The sequence below is a fragment of the Mytilus californianus genome, unplaced genomic scaffold (assembly GCF_021869535.1).
Source record: "Mytilus californianus isolate M0D057914Y unplaced genomic scaffold, xbMytCali1.0.p SCAF_16, whole genome shotgun sequence".
Classification (NCBI taxonomy): domain Eukaryota; kingdom Metazoa; phylum Mollusca; class Bivalvia; order Mytilida; family Mytilidae; genus Mytilus; species Mytilus californianus.
Window position 1 is genome coordinate 1,045,934 of NW_026262648.1, and position 20,160 is coordinate 1,066,093.

The 20,160-nt window shown below is 32.4% G+C and overlaps 1 protein-coding gene and 1 long non-coding RNA gene across 2 annotated transcripts; both read left to right on the forward strand.

Annotated features, from left to right (window-relative positions):
- Positions 1–3,081: 3,081 nt before the first annotated feature.
- Positions 3,082–7,803, forward strand: LOC127726044 (uncharacterized). Its single transcript, XR_007993292.1, has 3 exons — positions 3,082–3,219; positions 4,843–4,934; positions 7,440–7,803. It is a non-coding gene; the product is annotated as an uncharacterized LOC127726044 (long non-coding RNA).
- A 3,381-nt stretch (positions 7,804–11,184) lies between these two features.
- Positions 11,185–11,955, forward strand: LOC127726042 (cannabinoid receptor type 1A-like). The gene has a single exon (XM_052233371.1). The coding sequence runs from the start codon at positions 11,208–11,210 to the stop codon at positions 11,913–11,915; it is 708 nt and encodes a 235-aa protein (XP_052089331.1). The 5' UTR covers positions 11,185–11,207; the 3' UTR covers positions 11,916–11,955.
- Positions 11,956–20,160: the final 8,205 nt, after the last annotated feature.

Consider the following 20,160-nt stretch of genomic DNA (forward strand, 5'->3'; position numbering starts at 1 on the left):
AAGATGCTTGATTTCTAAATTGACAACAAGGAGGACGTGTTTTTCAACAAATAATTGGCATTCCCATGGGAACCAACTGTGCTCCTCTATTTGCCGACTTTTTTTTTATTCATGTGAGACTGACTTTATACAAGACCTTCTTGTGAAAAATGAAAAGAAGCTAGCAGTATCCTATAACTTCACTTTCCGCTATAAAGATTAAAACTTCTCACTTGATACGTTTGGTGACTATATTAAACGCATCTATCCCATCGAACTTGAAATAAAGGATATAACAGATACAGTTAAGTTTATTTCTATGTAGCAGCATTCCAGGAGAGCCTGTATATGGAGTACATATATCCCAGTTGCTACGATATGAAAGGGCTTGCGTTCCTTATCATCATGATTCCTTGATAGAGGATTGTTACCCACAAGGAAGCTATTAAACCTAGAGTTCTAAGTGGTAAAGTTGAAACCATCCCTTCGACAATTGTACTGACGTCATCATGAGTTGGGTGACCGTTACGGGATATCTGACAGAAGCACAATCTCGCCCTCCTTTTCCCCGGATGTGACCTACCTAATTAAACTGGTTTGTAGTTATATGAGCAACACGACAGGAGCCACATGTGGAGCAGGATCTGCACCAACGATTACCAGAGATCACCTCTAGTTTTGTTTTAAAGGGGTTTTTGTTGCTCTTACTTTATTTTTTAGTGTTCTTCTTTGTGTTTTTTATCTTTGAATGTGTGTGAAGTTTATACCCGTAACAGTACTGTATATCCTTCGTTAAGAAACAGTTGTTTCAATTTCAAAATGTCGCATTCGGTTATGGTTCAAGGTTAGAAGTTTTAAATGACCGTTTGTTTATGAATGTGGTGATGTTTTAGGGTATGATAAAGAGTCAATTAACAATCCGCTATTGCGTGATGCCTTACAACTTGATATGACGTATCAACATATTTTATAGGATTAACACGACGGGTGTCACATGTGTAACAGGATCTGCTTTCACGGTGTTTGGTAAGGTTCGTGTTGCTCAGTTTTTAGTTTTCTATGTTATGTTGTGTTTGTTATACTGTTGTTTTTCTTTTTGGTCTTTTTCCTTTTTTGCCATGTCGTTTCCAGTTACTTTCGATTTATGAGTTTGAATGTCCCTTTGGTATCTTTCGCTTCTTTTGTACCACTTTTATTTTATTTCAGATTTTTAAAGGATGAACTTTTTCAAAATTATTAATTTATCAATTATGTCTTATGTATAGGGCAAGTGTGTTTGAACACAAGTCTCAATTTTGCCAAAATATATTTTAAGAATAATTTGACAAGCACCGATATTATTGGCAAGGTAGAAATTAAACTGTGTAGCCCTATGTTCTATTCATTGTTTTCTTCTTATCTGTTTATAATTTGTTCTTTTTCTTACTTACTTTTCATTAGTTTTGCTGTTTTCGTTATTTATTATTGGCTTTTTTACATTCTTCAAAAGAAAATAATTCCGGCGCTGATGTTTTTGTTCAAAATTTCATATAATTTATCACATAATATAGTATCACCTATGCATGTACGCAAATTGCTTCAGACTGTTTATTGAAATGTGACTTAGAACATGTTCCTTTCTTAAAATTCTGTAAACTATCTATACATAAAAAAGTATGTCTTATTTTGCAAATTATCGAAAAAATCTCGGAATCATAATTATTCAGTGCAGTTAACATGCGCAAGTGCGAGTTTAAAGAAAAAAAGAAAACAAAAATAATAATTTGAAATAATAGAATATAGTCAAGCATGCTTCTACATTGCCAATAAAATCTTCCCATTATCCATACATATTTTTTGTTTCAAACGAGAAAGGGTATCCATTGTAGATATTTCTGGCGATCATGCATTGAAAACCGTTAATTATATTCACTTATCATCGTTGATATTCCTATTTAAAAGTTGTGGATTGAAAGACAAATGTATCTAATTGATAAAAAACTTTTAATAATTTTGCCTTTTAACTATATGTACTTCAAATGACTGTTTGACTGTTTCTGAAAATTTTGGGTGGATATTTTATTTATCTTTTATTTTTCATTTTTTGTAATGTCTTTTTAAAGGTCATTCGTTTGTTTGTCGCGATGTTACTATCTGTTTTATCAAAATTTGCGTTTAACTTAGTGAATAGTTAGAATACAAATATCTCTAAAAAAAATAAATGGGATACGAAGCTGCATTCGTTCGAATTTGTCCTGTTGTACGGTACTACAATGGAGATGTTAGATTACTCTGTCTATAAATAAAGAGATCGCATATTCAGTTGTTGGACGGACATGCCGTTATCGCAGATACCGCATGGCTTCATGAAATGCAAACGGAATTTATTATGAACTGCCAATAACCTTACTAACACTCGATTCTCTTTTTTGGCATATACTGCAATTTGTTTACTTTAATTAGCTAGCCCGGTGATAATGAAATGTTTTAATATCCTGTTGTTCATATAATTATAGTTATCATCTACACAGTAATATTCCCGTAATATTATGAGATGAATCATCATATTTCACTAATTCTTTTGTTAGCAAGTAATTTTCATTTTTGACGTAAAGTGATACATAATAGGAAAAGGAAGTATCAAAGATAACAAAAAATATCATGGGGTTGATGCAATTATATATCTAAAAGAGGGACGAAAGATACCATCTAATTTAGGATTTATGACTTGTTTTTGAATACAGCCTCAATTATTATCATTAAGTAGATTTTAATTTAAAATGTTTATGCCTAGACCAAGCCAGGAACATGACAGTTGTTTTCCATTCGTTCTGTTGTTTGACTTAGTCTTGCGTTTGATTTTATCAGGTTTTATAGACTTTCCCCTTTTTTAATTTACCTGAGAGTTCGGTATGTTAAAACTTTTTTCATCTGTGCACATATACTTTTGAATATTGTGAAGTTCATAATGCATTAGTATTCATAGATTTTTACCAAGGAATTTAACAACTGAAAATGGCAGAATGGCACATACTTTAATTTTAAAATAAAATAAAATTTTATACAACGTAATTATATTTTTCATGACCTTCAATGTATCATGTTTTTTTTTCACGGAAACAACTTTTTTGTAAAATACGTTCATACACATCCGTCACTTTTACGACTTAAATATTTAAAACTCAACCGTCAACGCTCTAACTGCTAGGATGGATACAGCAAAGATTGTTACTCTGTTTCTTATGTTATCGTTTTTCAGAGGTTTGTAATCATCACACATATTTTTTAGTTTTTATTATTACAAAAAAAGCGACAAAATAGCTTTGGGAAAAAGGGGGGAAAACTCGCGTTACCTGAAAATGTTATAATTAATCTCGTGTTTGTGTCCGTAGTTCAACAATCGTTATTATAAATACACGCAAATATTTCTGAATTTACGGAACATGGATTTGTTTTATTCATCAAAGTTGTATCTTTTATATTTTAATTTATAAGTTAAAAACATATCATGAACATGAAACATAAACTCATTCATGTTTGTATGCCGTAGAGGGACCTACACATTATTAATCTAACGTGGATTCAATATTGTTCGTGGGGTACCAATTGTCTTCGATTTCGTGAATATGAATTACAGAATATTATTTTAAAAAACTGAATTATCTGATAAAATAATATCTTTACATATATAACATGTATAACAAAGTCTTTTTTTATGAAACCAAACATTTGTATGTATTTGTAACAAACGTTATACCAATAACATGAATAAGGTTACATCAGATCACTTTACACATTTAAAAGAATGAAAAAAATCCCACACATATTTGAGATTTCTGAATTACATAAGCTTCTGTGAGTAAAATTATTTAAAGTTATAAACAGCAAAAGGAAAATATAAGTATAAGCACTATGCATAAGAAGCGCTTCATCGGGAACGCCAAAAGCCAACCAGTTGAATGTCAATGATGTAGAAGACCCAAAACACGTGAAAAACTATACTCACTTCTAATGTACAAAGGCGGTTTACTCTGTTTAAAAAAGAGTTTCGTGAAAAATTATTAAATTATGTCTGTATTCATAAATTTGAAATTCGTACCCATTATCAGATATTTGACCTGCACATTCGTTTCAGACGAATACTAAACTGTTACCTCCAGCTGCACCAATTGAACATGATTAAACTTTCTTACTTTCGTTATTGTCTTTTCGATCAGTTCTCCCTGCCACCATTATTATTAAAATTAGCTTTTATGTTTTTGTAATAAAATTTCGAAATATTGAAGTTTAGGTATAGAAACAACATGGTACTAACGAGGCAACCTCTCTTAGTTTTATTATTGGATATGAAATTATTCATTATGATTCCAGTAATATGTATAAAAGCATTGCCACTAACTCACACCTAAGACACCGATTTCAGTGTAAAAACTCGTGTGACTTGATTGAATTTCATCATGTACTAAACAAATATTTGAATAGTTTTTGAACATGTATAGAACTGTACAGTGTTTGTATATAATCAATCATCAAAACTATTATGGTATCAACTATCCTCCAGAGACAAATGAGATAGATATAAGTAACTACAGTCCAACGTTAGGCCTTCAACTATGGGCTAAATGCCTACAGTATACTAACTATAAATTAGGTAAATTTTCAGTATCTCATAGTACAAAACAATAGGTACAAATGCAAAACCAGTTTGTATAGGATTTGTCAATTAAGAAAAAAGGAAATGCTTAAACAAAAGTTATTATTCTGAATATAATATTAAATCTCATTTGTTCATTGTCCGGATTGTTGTGCAAGTTTTATTTTTGTCTATGTCTATGTCATTGAAATTAATTCATATAAATAAATGTTAGTACATCTCATTTGCAGGTGGTTTAAGCAGGTGTGATATTGGTTGGGTTCATGAAAATCAGTCATGTTACTACTTTAGTCGATTTTCTACAAACTTTTACACGGCACTGGTAGGTGTTCATTGATTTTCACAAACATCATTTGGTTTATATAAACAATTTCTCTCGAAGAGCTGAGTAATATCCAAAATAATGAGTACCATTATAACAACGAAAATAATCTATTGTAGACTTTCATCAGGCATTATCCGTTATATAAATATTTACAATATGGCAAGATCCAATTCAATGATTATATTTAAGAAATAATACATGGCAGCTGTAGATTTGTTTTTCATTTAATCATGGGTTGGGCGTTTTTATTCGATTATTTTAATATAAATGTCCAACCCATGGTTAAATGAAAACAAATCTACGGCTGCAATGAACTATTCCGATACTAATAGGAAAAATATGGCAATTTTGTCAACCATTAAAGCCCTGTACACACGATACTGTTTTGGTTGTTCCGTGTTACCCACCATATATAAAACTGAACTTATCTTTATTTTGTGCATGAATATTGTATTGATTGTGAAATATTCATTTGACAGAGAAAACGAATAATTATTTAGGCATATGTTTGAAAGAACACCCATTTAAATACCAATCAATGATTAAGGCATGTGACCTCATTCAAGCCTGAAAGTTTCAAGACGCAACGAATACGACTGGCAACTTGTGGGAAAGTTTTCATCAAATTACTACGTGGAAGTAGTGTGTCACACCTTATAGTACACGAACTTGGATTTGTAACAATAAAATCCATCAAAATAAAATAGAATGTTGAATATCTGTCGGAATGCAATCATTTTGTGTCCAATGAATCGTTCTTACTGGATGACAACAAGCTTTAAATCATCTATCTACCTGTCTATAGCTAAGAGAAGCCGACATCGTAAATTTTGGAATACTTCAAATATAAATTTTTAAAAATCACATTTTCACTTAAAAATGTTCTTTTTATTTAAGTTTATTACACCCTGAGGCGTAAAAAAAGTCTTAAAACGCCCGGTGTTTTCATTTGACCGGCAACATATGTATAACGTCACCTTGTTTAGTTGCCAAAGACAATAACACAGTTTCGCGGAAATTTCGTTTAATGAAATTTTACACCGAAATAATAACTGAAATGGACTGATTTGTTTATTTTGAGATAACCGTAACGCGAATTGTATTTGAAGCTTGGCCTACATAAAACGTGGGTTTTGCTGTCGCAAATTGAGTTTACCTAGTCGTATTAATAACATTGGCGTAACGCAGAACAGCCATGCGTTTGGGCTAAAAGTAGATATACTGTGAGTATATTGGTTGACGATATATATAAGTCATCATATTAGAATTGTCATTATCGTTTTATCTTTAATTGTGTTTTTTTTTTTTTTTTTTTTTTTTGAGTTTTTGCAAAACTATTGGTGGGAAATTGATTGAAATCGACAGTCAATCCGAATGGAACATGATAAAAAGACATGTACATGGACGAAGTAAGTCTACATTTAAAGACATGACCCCCAACCAAAGAAAAAACAAAATAGGGTCGAATCAAGTATAAAATTTAGAACCTGGAAAAATAAACCAGACTTCAAAAAATCTCGTAAAAAGTAAGAAAAAGATATCAAAAGTATACTTCCAAACAAAGTTGACAATTTAATCTATTTCCTGTACCGAAACCCTACTTTTGTAAATATGAATGATTATTTAAACCCGAATAATTTTAGGGACAATTTTATCCTGTAATCCCGGACTTTATGCATGTATATTATCACAAATAAATGTTTAGTTGTAGAAATGAGATGTTTGCTGGTTGAAGCATTGTTCATGTAGGTGTTTTAGTTTTGACACTTAAGATACAAAAAATAAAAATCAGAGAAATCTAATAAAGATATCTTCAATTCAATTATACGTATAAGTTTATAAGCTGTCATCTGAACACACTTGAATAAGTGTTTTAGTTCTTTGGTATTAAATTCTCTTATATATCAACTGAAAAATGTAACATTTGAGATAAATATAACAAACGTTAAATTGTTAGAAATGCAAGAAATAAAAAAATAAACATTTGAAAACCTCATCAATGAATAAAATAAAACAATTAAAAAGATAAAACGACAAACCGTAGTGGCGCAATGGTGCATGTGTAATGGAAAATGGTTCATGGTGTAATAGCTTATGGTATCATTAATTGGAATGTACGTCATTAACGGACTGTAACAATCTGTATGATAAAACCGTCGGTCAGAACGGGGACTTTAAATCCGATGTCTTTTGTAGAGCATGTCATGCTCTCGGTACGCGTAATAACTCGTAACTTCAAGGGGTCCGTTTGGTAAACTGTTGCAAAGCTATATTTCTGTCGTTATCTAAACAACCCTCTTGTTCCAGTGGCATTCCTAATTTCCCAAGTTCGACCCCAGTTGCAAAACCTACCTATTATATTTATTATTAATTTGTTCTCATCATGAACAGGCATGATATATTTGCCACTGGACTTTAGGAAAACAACATGAAAACATAACTGCCTGTTGTCATCCATTTTTCTTGTATTAGTGTTTTAAAGTTTGATTTATGTTTTTGCAGGTTTTCCCGATTTTTATATTGGATTGACCGACTTATTCAGCGAGGGTGATTGGCAAAAGGCGACAACGCTGGAAAGACAAAATGTCCTAAAATGGGCCAATGGACAACCTGATAATGCGCACAACAATCAGCATTGTGTTCAAGTTTGGGTCTCATCAATGACATTTGATGACCTTTGGTGTCATTATGATCGTCATTTTGTTTGTGAGAAATAAAATGTCAATTCCCTTACTAATTAAGGAATTCACGTTGCATTTATATGATAACAATAAAATTAAAAGTTTTCATAAATGCACATCTTACGACGCCATTTGACCAACTTATTCTTTAATTTTCAATGTATAAATAAAACCTTTTGAAACATTGAAGTATTTCTACTCCAATCACTTGGCACTTTTATTCATTATTGTCTTTTGAATTCTCTTCAACTTCGTTATTGACTTGATATTTCTTCTGTTTTGATTCGAGCGCAAAGGATGCCGATTATGTAAACGAAATGCGCTTATGGCGTTCTTAATTATAAACCTGGGGTCTTTCATGAGTTCAAATATATCAAACTTGTATATCGTCTTTGTATACAATCATTTAGTTTGTCACCTTTTTTTCAGTCCGTGAAGTTCCAACATTACATAGCAATATAAAATCTATACAACAATATATTTTAAACATGTTTGATCAAAGGATAGTAGTCTTTCAGATATCTTAATATTAGGCATATCGTATAAATTGAATGCGTGTCAGCTCGCTATAAAACTTGGTTCATTCCAACACTTTCAAGTGAAAGTTCCTTTACCAATTGAGGACTGTAATAGTCAATTGTTTCCATTAGGAGTTTCTCTTAAAGATCAGTTTATATGTACTAGAACACACCCGCGAAAATCGCGGGCATTTATAGCGTGGTTGAAAGTATGTAAACTGTTGTAGGATGAATTTTTGTAAAAGATTTTATGACTGTAGAATTTCAGGAAGGTATTAAAAGTCATAGGTACTTGGGGACAAGATATTTCTTATTAGCCCTCCCCTTTTTTCAAAATCCATTATTTTTTTCAATTAATTTCAATTATTTTCGCGTTTTTCTGTATACTATGGACATACCTTTACTATAAATAAAGTGTGTTTACTATTTACTATCAATTCCAAGTTTACTATCCAAGGCGGTCACTTATATTTTATATCAGAGACAATCATATATTATATTATATAGTATATATATTGTATGTCTCTGATTATATAGAGACTCTCTTCTCTCTATATAATTTATCAGTGACCGCCGTGGATAGTAAAATGGAATTGATAGTAAATAGCAAATACACTTTATTTATAGTATATGTATGTTCATAGTATACAGGAAAACGCGAAAACCCAAGTACTTAATGAAAATTATGTGTAATTTTAGACAGTCCTAAACGGACGTCTTGTAAGTCTTTATGGTTTACGTATAGACTTACGTATATAGCATATTCCACTCCAAATGTTGCCTAGTTTGTGCCCAAAATCCCGGATCTGCATGTTACATGAGCAAATAAAGATGCAGTAAATGACACTTATACCTTAGGAACAAATATGTGATGTCGTAACATTTATGACAATCATAAGACCATCATAAGTCATGTCACGAGGTGTCTTAAGTGTACGATAAAAGTTATGACATATCATAACTTAAGACCCTTGCGAATACATATCTTACGACTATGGCATGTCCTAAAACCATAAGATACTTTCGAAAATCAGGCCCGAGGTCTTGCCTTTCAATTTCCTCCTTGACACTCATATGAATAATTGTAAATCTATATACCCTACGTGAATAGATCTACAGCATTTTAAAAGTGACCTGCAGTCACCTATCATTTTGCCTGATATGATTGTTAATGGTTATTTTAAATATTTCAAATAAACAGCAATTTTCAACGTAATACAAAGAGGATGATCAAAAGAAGAAACCGGAATACCTGAAACCTTAAATTAAAATCAAAGGACACAAAATGCATATTATAGAGACTGAATTTAGGATGTTTAGCAACAACTGAGTCACGTTGCATGTAATAACATCGTCGATTTTAATTTGAATTAATCTTGCTTGTAAATCACAGGCTATTCTATTTAATTTAATAATCAAGAAAGATTGCACTTCAATGGCAAATGAATGCTCAATTACAATGTTTCCCTTTATGTATTTAGTTCTACCTTTTTGGTTGGGACTACATTAACTTGCGTATACAATATTCGTAGTGCTGACGTTTTGACGTTGGGGGACTGGCAGTAACCCTTCACATAAGCTTTTATCCTCGTGCAGTCTTGTCTATGACTTTAATGTCCGTCCGATGACGGAAACAATATGCGGACGCCTTTATTTTCGTTTTTCTCCCAAAATAACCCAAACGGAATAATCATAAGCGAGAATGACAAATGTGACTATGCATGGTACCTATAGGACACAGAGGCATGGTGATTAATTTATTGTGGAAGGAAGAGAAGCGACACACAAAATAAGGTCTTCTCATTTAATAGTATAGATGTTGATTTTTAAGCTCATTACGTGACGTTAACTCCCGAGGGTATTATCAGCTCAATAGTCAGTACTTCGGAACTGACATGATTTATAACAAACTTTTCTAAATTTTGAAATTATAAAGGCACTAAGATTTTAATTCCCTTATGCAAAATTGACCTTGGATGGATTTGGCTATTTGTATGTCCCTTTTGGCCATTAATCTCTTCAACTGTTTTGGTTCTTGTACATCCTTGGCTTTCAAATATTCGGCTTTGATCGCTTGAAATTTATAACTTTTTTTTTTTTAACTTTTTAGTACATTGGTTAGCAGAGTCAATTACCTTCCCTACAAATACAAGACTAAAAGGATTAGCTGTCGGATTGTTTTGACATCAAGTAGCTTATACATGACTTTGTAAAAAGGAAACAGTTATTCATTTACCTTATGAATTCAACGCTACCTACATTACCATTGTTAGGTATACTCTGATTAGGTAATTTCTATGCTCTGTCATCAATTTTGATTTTAATATCCTCTATTTACATGATTCAGTAGTATTTCATTAATTATATATGATTAGCCATCATATTCCGTATTAGCACTACGTAGGTAAAAGGTTAACTTAGGGACAATAATTAGAATATCCAATACAAAAGAATAAGCTGCTGATGTAGCTAATTAAGAATTTGTCACGTGATTTTGAGATGATGTTTTTTATTATCATCATCACGTATATTTGTATCATAATGTTAAGATATTTTATCGTTCAGAAATTCTTTCAAATAACAGGATTGAGTGGTTCGCATCATCATAACGTCTAAGAAGCAACTCTCACAGATAATAGGCATGTGAGACTGGCACAGAACTCTTTGCAAATAGTGATGCCAATGTTGAAGTGGGTGATACTTTTGATCTCACAAATACTGCCCAAAGAATTGATATAAGCACAAAAATGTCAATTTTCACATATTGACATTCTAAATAATTGTTTATAAGTGCAATTGTGGAAGCAGCAAAAGGAAACATGGCTAAGAGTTTACCGTATATGTACATTGCTTTTATTATATTAGGAACAACATCGTGTGCGGCCAATGCAACCCTCATATGGATCATACTTCGAAACAGGAATTTTAGAACAATATCTAATGTAATCATTGTGAGTTTGGCTATAAGTGATTTCTTATTAGGGTTTATTGTATCTCCTATGGAAATGATGCATCATTTGTTGCCAGATTTTGACGTTATTGGATATGGATGCTTAGCTCATCAAGTTGTAATGATTTTTGTGCCACTTGTGTCCATCGTACATTTGTTGTTGGTTGCAGTTGAACGATTTGTTAAGATTGTATACCCTCTGCATTATCACAGGATAGCTACGAGATCCCGTGCAGTTGTCTTAATTGTTTTAACTTGGTTGTTTCCGTTTTGTGTGAGTCTGCTACCATTTATGGGGATACATCAAAACATGGAATCGACTAACAACACGGATAACACATGTGCCACCTTAGACATGCTACCGTGTCCATACTTGAATGCTGTAATAGGTATGATTGGTTTAATAAGTGTCTTCATGGTCATTCTTTACACGGTGATTATGAAAATTGCGTACAGGCATGCCAAAGAATTGAGGAAAATTCAGATCCCTAAACAAAAGGGTAAGATACGTAAATCCTCCGAATTAAAGGCACTAATTGTTTTAGTAATGACAGTGATGTACTTTGTTTTGTCATGGGCTCCGTTTAGTGTATCTATTATAGATGAATGTATGTCTGGGCAGATAGCCAGCTATTATACAACATCGATCTTTATAGCTTATTTTAATTCGACTGTCAATCCTTTGATATATGGGATAGGTAACAGGGAACTCAGAAATTCATTCCTTGCAATTTGCAGTAAACAAAAACGGAACGAAATAGCACCTGTTACTACGGTAATTACTGCTATCTCGATGACGGAGCGAAAGATAGCAGAAAGCAATGTGTAATTCAAAAGGAACAGACTAAATGCATAAAATACTGGAAACTTTGAACGAGAATAAAAGAATTTTAAAACATTAAAGAGCTGTTTGGTTATTTCTTGAATAGTCCAACTATGTGATTACTAATGTAAACTTCTTACTTGGATTTAGGTCTTGTAGCGGCACCAGAAAAGTGAACTTATTTATAATCAGAACTATAGATAGGTATGTTATTTGAAGAAAACCAACTTCTGGCCAAGACTAAGATTATGAAATATCTAAGGAAAACGTCAAAAAATTATAAATTTTCAAAAATATTATTAAATCATCAACCAATTCCTTTTTTTTTTTTTTGCTCGGGTCAGTTCAAATTCATCAATGATACCAGGCTTATAATGAGATATGCAAGATGCGCGTTCCGGCAATATAAGACTCATCAGTAGCACTTGAATGAGCATAAATGACGATAGAATAATCCTTTTTTGTTCGGACGAACCAAGTTTATAAAGTGTTATTTTTTTTCGAATGTAACCTGATTAAAAATTCGTCAATGATACCAGCATTATAATGAGATACGCAAGATGCGCGTTTCGGCAATATAAGACTCATCCGTAGCAGTTGATTGAGCATAAATGACGATAAAATAATCCTTTTCTGCTCGGACGAACCAAGTTTATAAAGTGTTATTCTTTATATTTTTTTTTTAATGTAACCTGATTTCGCTTCTAGTTTTGTAAAGGGTTGGTTTTGCTTTTGTCTTAGTTTTTGTATGACGTATTTTATGATATTTTATTTTCTAATCTTTGAATGTTTTACATTCGGTCATGATAAGGGTTACTTAATGTATATGTGGCAATCATGGCTTGTGAATTAGGTAATACCTTAGGGTTAGATAAGAAACATTTTCCCATCAACTACTAAATGATGCCGTGTCATTAGTAGTAACTTGTCAACGAATTCTAACATAATGATTGTCAATATATAGTGAAGAATTCCTCCCTCAATGTTTGGATGGAGGTCATGTGGTCAAGTCTTATTTTCTGTGTAATTTTTTGGTGATCGTTTTTTGTCTTGGTGTTGTCTGCATTTCTTTAACATTTGAGTTTGTCATAGCCGTGGTCATCTGCTCTCCTTTGTATAGTTAATTGTTTTATCAAAACCCTTATCTTGACAGAATACAAATTGAATTCTTATGTTAAGCCTTATTAGTTTGTACCAACAATATTCAACAATGATATTGTTGTTGACGTGGTTATTCAAACCTTTACTACAGAATACATCATGTTGAACATGCCTCAACATGCAATCACTAAAATTAAAGCTGTTATTAAACATAAGTTTCATACCAATCTGATTTGAATACAGATCCTGTGTTCGTGTTTTCTTAAGAAGACATGACAAAACTCGGAAGTTTTCTGTTTCGACTCAGCATAAGCATAACATAAGGTCATCAATACATATCGAAACTCAACAGAAAAATAAAAATAACACTGAATAATGTTGTACCATCAAAGTACCCTTCTAAATTTACCTTCAGTAAAGGCAAGCGATGTACAAATACATAGAAATATACGTTAGAAGCTATCGGACCAAACAGGACGAAAAAGATTAGCCAAATTCACCTTTGCCTCAGGGAGTTGGAACTTAATTTTCTAAGATATTTTTTAATTTATCAACGGCGTGTTTTCTAAATTAACGCTAAAAGAGAGGTAGGTGATACCACAGGGGTAATCATACTGCCAAAGTCAAAGAAAAACTGACAGAGACACGGCAAAACAAAACACGAAAAGGGAAACAACAGCATACAAAACACAAAGCAACAAATTAAAGACTGAGTTACAAGAACCCCCGCAAAAAAAAACGGAGGTGATTTCAGGTGCTCAAGAAGGGTTAGAAGATCTTACTCTTACTAAATAAAAGAAGAATGTGTCTGAGGACACAAATGACCCCCCGCAAGCTTTTTTTTCCAAGTTATAAAGGGGCATAACTTTAGAACGGTAAGTGACTCACTGCCTCAATTCGAACTCTGTCTTCGAGTTTTGGTTCTTAGAACTGTGCATGAGTTTTATTAAATGTGAATGAGGAAATTGTAAATTACAGTGCAGAAACGAAACAAATTGCAATTTTCCATGTTAAAAAGGAGCTTAACTCTAGAACGGTAAATGTCTCACTGCCCAAATTTGAACTCAGTCTGCACGTGTTGGTTCTTAGTATTGTGTATGAGTTTCATATAATTTAGATTAGACAAACTTAAGTAAGCAAGAGTGCGACAACAAAAATGGGACGGACGCACAGAAAGACAGACGGACGGAAAGACGGACGAAAGGACGGTCAAGGGTAACACCTAATGCCCCCGTTACCTAATGCGTGGGCATACAAATCAAAATGACACGTTATAAATACGTTGACCCTTAAGCACTTTTCTAAAGCTTACCTTCATTATGATGGCTCAAATCCAAAGTATTGGAAGTTTATATTACCAAAAAGTGTCCCAAAAAGAATACAAAAAACCAAATAACATAAGGTTAACCTTGCCTGAAAGAATTGGAATCGTAGTTCCTAAATAAATTTTGATTTATTAACCGAATGTTATAGAAAACAAGAGGCTCTCAAGAGCCTGAATCGCTCACCTGTATTTCAGAGGAGAAGATTTTTAAATGTTAGCAAACTTGATGAACAAATTTAGTAAAATTGTCTTTAAAGGGCAATAACTCCTTAAGGGGTCAATTGACAATCATTGTCATATTCACTTTTTTGTAGATCTTACTTTGCTGAACATGATTGCTGCTTACAGTTTATATATATATCTATAATAATATTCAAAATAATAACAAAAAACTGCAAAATTTTGTTAAAACTACAAATTCGGTGGCAGCAACCCAACAATGGGTTGTTCGATTAGTCTGAAAATTTCAGGGCCGATACATCTTGACTAATTGAACAATTTTACCCCTGTCACGTTTGCTCTTAAGGTTCAGTTTTTGAGATATAAGCCAAAAACTGCATTTGACCCTTATGTTCTATTTTTAAGTAATGGCGGCCATGTTTGTCGATGGATCAAAACTTCGGATACAATTTATAAACTAGATACCTTAAGGAACATTTAGTTAAAGTTTGAAGGTATTTGGTCTAGTAGTTTCAGAGGTGAAGATTTTTGAAATAGTTTACGACGACAGACGACGACGACAGACGACGGACGCCAAGTGATGGCATAAGCTCACATGGGGCCCTTCTAATATTATTTTGTATATTATAAGTATACAGAATTCCAAGACAAATTCAAAAAGGGGAGTTCATCAAAAAATGTCAAAATCAAACGCTATCAACAAACGGAACAAGTGAAAACAAACTGCCATATGCCTGCGTTAGTACAGGCATCGTGAAATATAATTATAAAACATACAAGCTGGGAAGCCCTGACTACTGGGTTGATTGATAACTCCGGAGACTAACAAGTCACCAGCAAAGGAATTCACCAAGCGCAAGAAAACGAAAATTACACTTCATACAGTTGTTGCTTCCAAGGGCTTTGCTGGATTTACCTAAAACTTACTTGATAAGTACTTTTGAGTACATCAAACTGTTGCAGGAGGTTAATAGTAGGCTGCTATTTAAATCTTTGATATTTTCAAGGGATTTAAGATATTTTTGTGTATGTAAGGTATTGTTGTCAGCATGTGTAATGTATTAAACACAGCAGAAATTAATTTCTTGGTAGCATGCTTCTTCTATTGACATGAATGTAATGTGGATTCATTTATTTTCGTGCGTACCAATTTTCGTGGATTGAGGAAAACTTGTATTTTCGTGGATATCTGATTTCGTCGTTTAGCCATACGAGCCTATATAAAATTTGTCATTCGTTGAACATTTAAATTCATGGTTCACCTGTACCCCCTGAAAACCACAATAATTGGTATACCACGAATAATAATGAATTCACAGTATTTAAAATATTTTGTATGAGAATAATAAGTAGTTGCTGCACAAACGTCAAGTTAACTCTACCACTGTATAATCCCATACAGCGCAAATTGTTGTGAACTGTCATTTCCGTATACAGAAGTGATAAATTCAAAAGAAGTTCATGACAAGAAAACAGATTAACCACACCCTTTATATGTGAAGGTGATTAAATGAATTGTTTGATACTAAACATTTTGAAGAAAAAAAATTTCCAAAGAGAAGTGAAAACAGTATAGTTTTGTTTTCTATAAAAAAAAATAGATAAAACAAAACTCAGCCTCATTTTTGAAAGGTTTTTTCTTCTGTTATCTTAAAAAGTATTTTGTTCTAAGTTGAAGTATAAAGTTCGTCCCGGCGAAAACCTCATGATAATCCCAAAAGATAAAAGATCTTCGTGCACCATATATAATAGCTAATGTGGTGTACGGTGGCGTGTTTTATTCCCTGCTATTTAATCCCTATGTTGTTTTATTTAAACCTAACTGCAATATACGGCATACGGGATTATAGTGCTAACCCATACAAAATTAGGAGAATATTGAAAAGTCTAGTTATCTAGTAACTTTCATTGTACTATTTAAGTGTCGTTGTTACATCTATGTAGGGCAAACAGATAAGACAGCAGACCACTTTTGTCCAAATTGAGAGTCAATTATATAATATAGAAACATGACTGTGTGTGCTTAGGTTTAAACACGTCATAGTGTTTGTTGTGCAGATCGAACAAAACCATCTGATGTCGAGAGTTTTACATGAGGGTCTGATCCTGAATTTGGAATCTTCATGGTTAGATTGTTCAATTTCATGTCAATTTTTTATTCAATGTTTGGCCTATTATTCTATATTTATGACGTATTAGCACCCCGATATCCCTTTCTGTTTATTTGTTTGTCTCATTATTCTCTTCTGTAATCCTCATGCAGAACCTCATGACCATGCATACTAAAATGATGTAGCAGTTAATGCCAATGGATACCAATCAAACAACACAAGATAACAAAACATTGACCTCAGAGAGTAAACAAACGTTCCTAAGCTATTTACACGCATGCTCAACATTTGAAAAGCCATAATCAAACACGGTCTAGACAAGTTAGGAACAAAAGCAACATATACTATCAATATCTTACAACACAAACACGTAGTATTATATACTCGTGATAAACATGTTTTGTAGATGAATTTGTTTCCATAGCTGGTTTGTCATATATATTAGTCTATTGGACTATGCTTTATCACTTTCTACAAATAAGTATATATTAGGGTCTGGATGGTGTTGCCAGAATAGAGAATAATGGCAAAATCATAATGCACAGAACAAAACATCGAAAACAATATGGAATATAGAATAGAAAAATGGATTGCAAAAGTATATAGAATAATAGTGGAAAATAATAGACTAGAACAATAGTATACTGATTACAAAAATGATCGATTCACAGAATAAGAAATAGTCTACTGAAAAATGAAATAATAACATCATTTTCATGATAATTTTACAGAATAATTGTTATTTTTAGATATAAATATTTAAATATTTAAAGAATACCGAAATTAAGGACCCCCATCCAGACCCTCATTTATATATATATAATTACATTTATAGTTCCTTTTTTTTTTATTGGTGTTGTTGTGTACACTTTTTAGGTGTTTATATATATATATATATATATATATTGCCTTCGGGTTTATATGATCCGTTCATCCTATTTCGACTCTTCAAAATTCAAGAGTCAATCCCAAATTGAGGTAAATTATATGGCCTTCCAAATACCGTTTCGATTCCTAACATCACTGAAGAGACATTAATTGTCGAAATCCGGATATGGTGTACAAATTTTTGCACCTCATGTTTGCGATATACCATCTTTTCCGCAAGTTTATTGTTTTCTGTTTGGTATTAAATTAATATAATTAAGATCCATTGTGTTACATCTGTGATCCGTTTATTTGGCAATCGCCATGGCAGTCAGCAGGGTTTAAGAACATCAGTTGTCCGACCTGCTAGTCAAATGCGTTTTGTTAAAATATATTTTTTCACTTTTTTGGTCTTTTGGAAAATGTTGTTTGTGCTGTATTTAGACCCCTCTACAAAGAAATTTGTTTTGCATGCACACGTATAAAAATTGCGGTTTTTATCCAACGCAATCATATGTTTGAACGTTGTTTTCAATTTAGACTTGTTTATATTTTTTCGTTTGGGCTTGTATTATATTTGCCTTCGGGTTTATATGATCCGTTCATCCTATTTCGACTCTTCAAAATTCAAGAGTCAATCCCAAATTGAGGTAAATTATATGGCCTTCCAAATACCGTTTCGATTCCTAACATCACTGAAGAGACATTAATTGTCGAAATCCGGATATGGTGTACAAATTTTTGCACCTCATGTTTGCGATATACCATCTTTTCCGCAAGTTTATTGTTTTCTGTTTGGTATTAAATTAATATAATTAAGATCCATTGTGTTACATCTGTGACTGGTTTATTTGGCAATGGCCATGGCAGTCAGCAGGGTTTAAGAACATCCGTTGTTCGACCTGCTAGTCAAATGCGTTTTGTTAAAATATACTTTTTCACTTTTTTGGTCTTTTGGAAAATGTTGTTTGTGCTGTATTTAGACACCTCTACAAAGAAATTTGTTTTGCATGCACACGTATAAAAATTGCGGTTTTTATCCAACGCAATCATAGGTTTGAACGTTGTTTTCAATTTAGACTTATATATATATAAGTGCCTATAAATAGCAGCAAACGGAGAACTCAATTTATATATTAACATGTGACACATGTGGCATTCAGTATGTGGGAGAAACAATGGACAAATTTAATATTCGGCTCAATAACCATCGTTCATGGTACAAAACCAACAAAAACTGTCCTCTCACAAGACATCTTCGTTCAACGAAACATTCTTTTGATAATGTTACCTTCCAAATCATAGAAGTCAACACCGAGTGGGACACCACGGCGAGAAGGAGAAGAGAAAATTTTTGGATCCACCAACTCCACACTTTAGAACCTGATGGTCTTAACGAAAAAGATGAGAAAAGATACAGGAAAGATAAAGAATAATTTAGTACACAGCATCGTCCTTTTTATCCTGTAATATTGGCCAATGGACGTTGCTAACTTCAACTACCAATTTTGTAAAAATCTTGAACTTCATCCAAATTATGTATTATTTTCAAGGCAGCTAAATTCAAGTGCAACATATACATTGAGCTGCAAAAGTTTCTTATCATCTACATCCGATTTCACCTGGATAGATGCACGCTTGATAAAGCTAGTTAGTCTAGCGAAATATTGCGTTTATTTTCATCATTTTGTAAATATTTTAAACATTCTTATATTTACATACTAAATAGTGTGCTAAAATTACATTGTTAGGCAATCTATATATATATATATATATATATATATATATGTATATGACAAAGATGTTCGGTAAAGTTTATACTTAAGTGAAGTAGTTTCTTAAATATTTTAAATGTATTCACTGCTGATTAAAAAGTTGAGCGTTAATTAGAACCGATTTATAAAGTAAAATTAGCTTTAAGAAAAAACCTCGTGACAGGATATTTAATTGTAGATAATAATAAGTCACTTTGGATCAGTTCACAATAACAAAAAATAGAGAGTCTGCATCTCTACGATTGTATCATCATGATGAGTTTATCATTTCACTGATTTCAGGAAGTCCTCACTCTTCACAGGAAAAGATCGTTCATAGAATTATAAAATAAGTCACTTCGGACTTTTTAGGGACAGTTAAAAATCAAAAATCAAATAAAGAGCACTATTCTGAACGAAAGCATTTACACATTTATTAAATATTTCATGAGAAAAAAATTCGCCAATAGCTTTGCAGGAAGTCAACCTCTTCACAGGAATAGATTTATTTATGAAAACATACACACATTGATTAAATCTTTAATGATAACTTCAATAGCGTCATGACAGAAAGAGATTTATTTTAAAATATAACCACTTCGGACTTTTATCAAAAACACAAAAGCAATGATGGCTGTCCATCTGTATGATAAAATGCACACATTGATTTAACCAATGCAAATATCTAGCTGTCAACAAGGCTAAGAAATACTAATTAAAAAGAAATTAAAAGTCGACAATTATGAAATTCAAGAAATACCCTGGTTTAGCAGGAGTGAATATCCCTATACCTGAATTCTCAGACTTTCTTTGATATTTTGTTTCCCTATTTCATTTAAATTTAAGTTAATGTACATAGGATTATGTAAGGTGCACATAATGTGGCGTATGAATGAACATAGAAGCTCAGATTT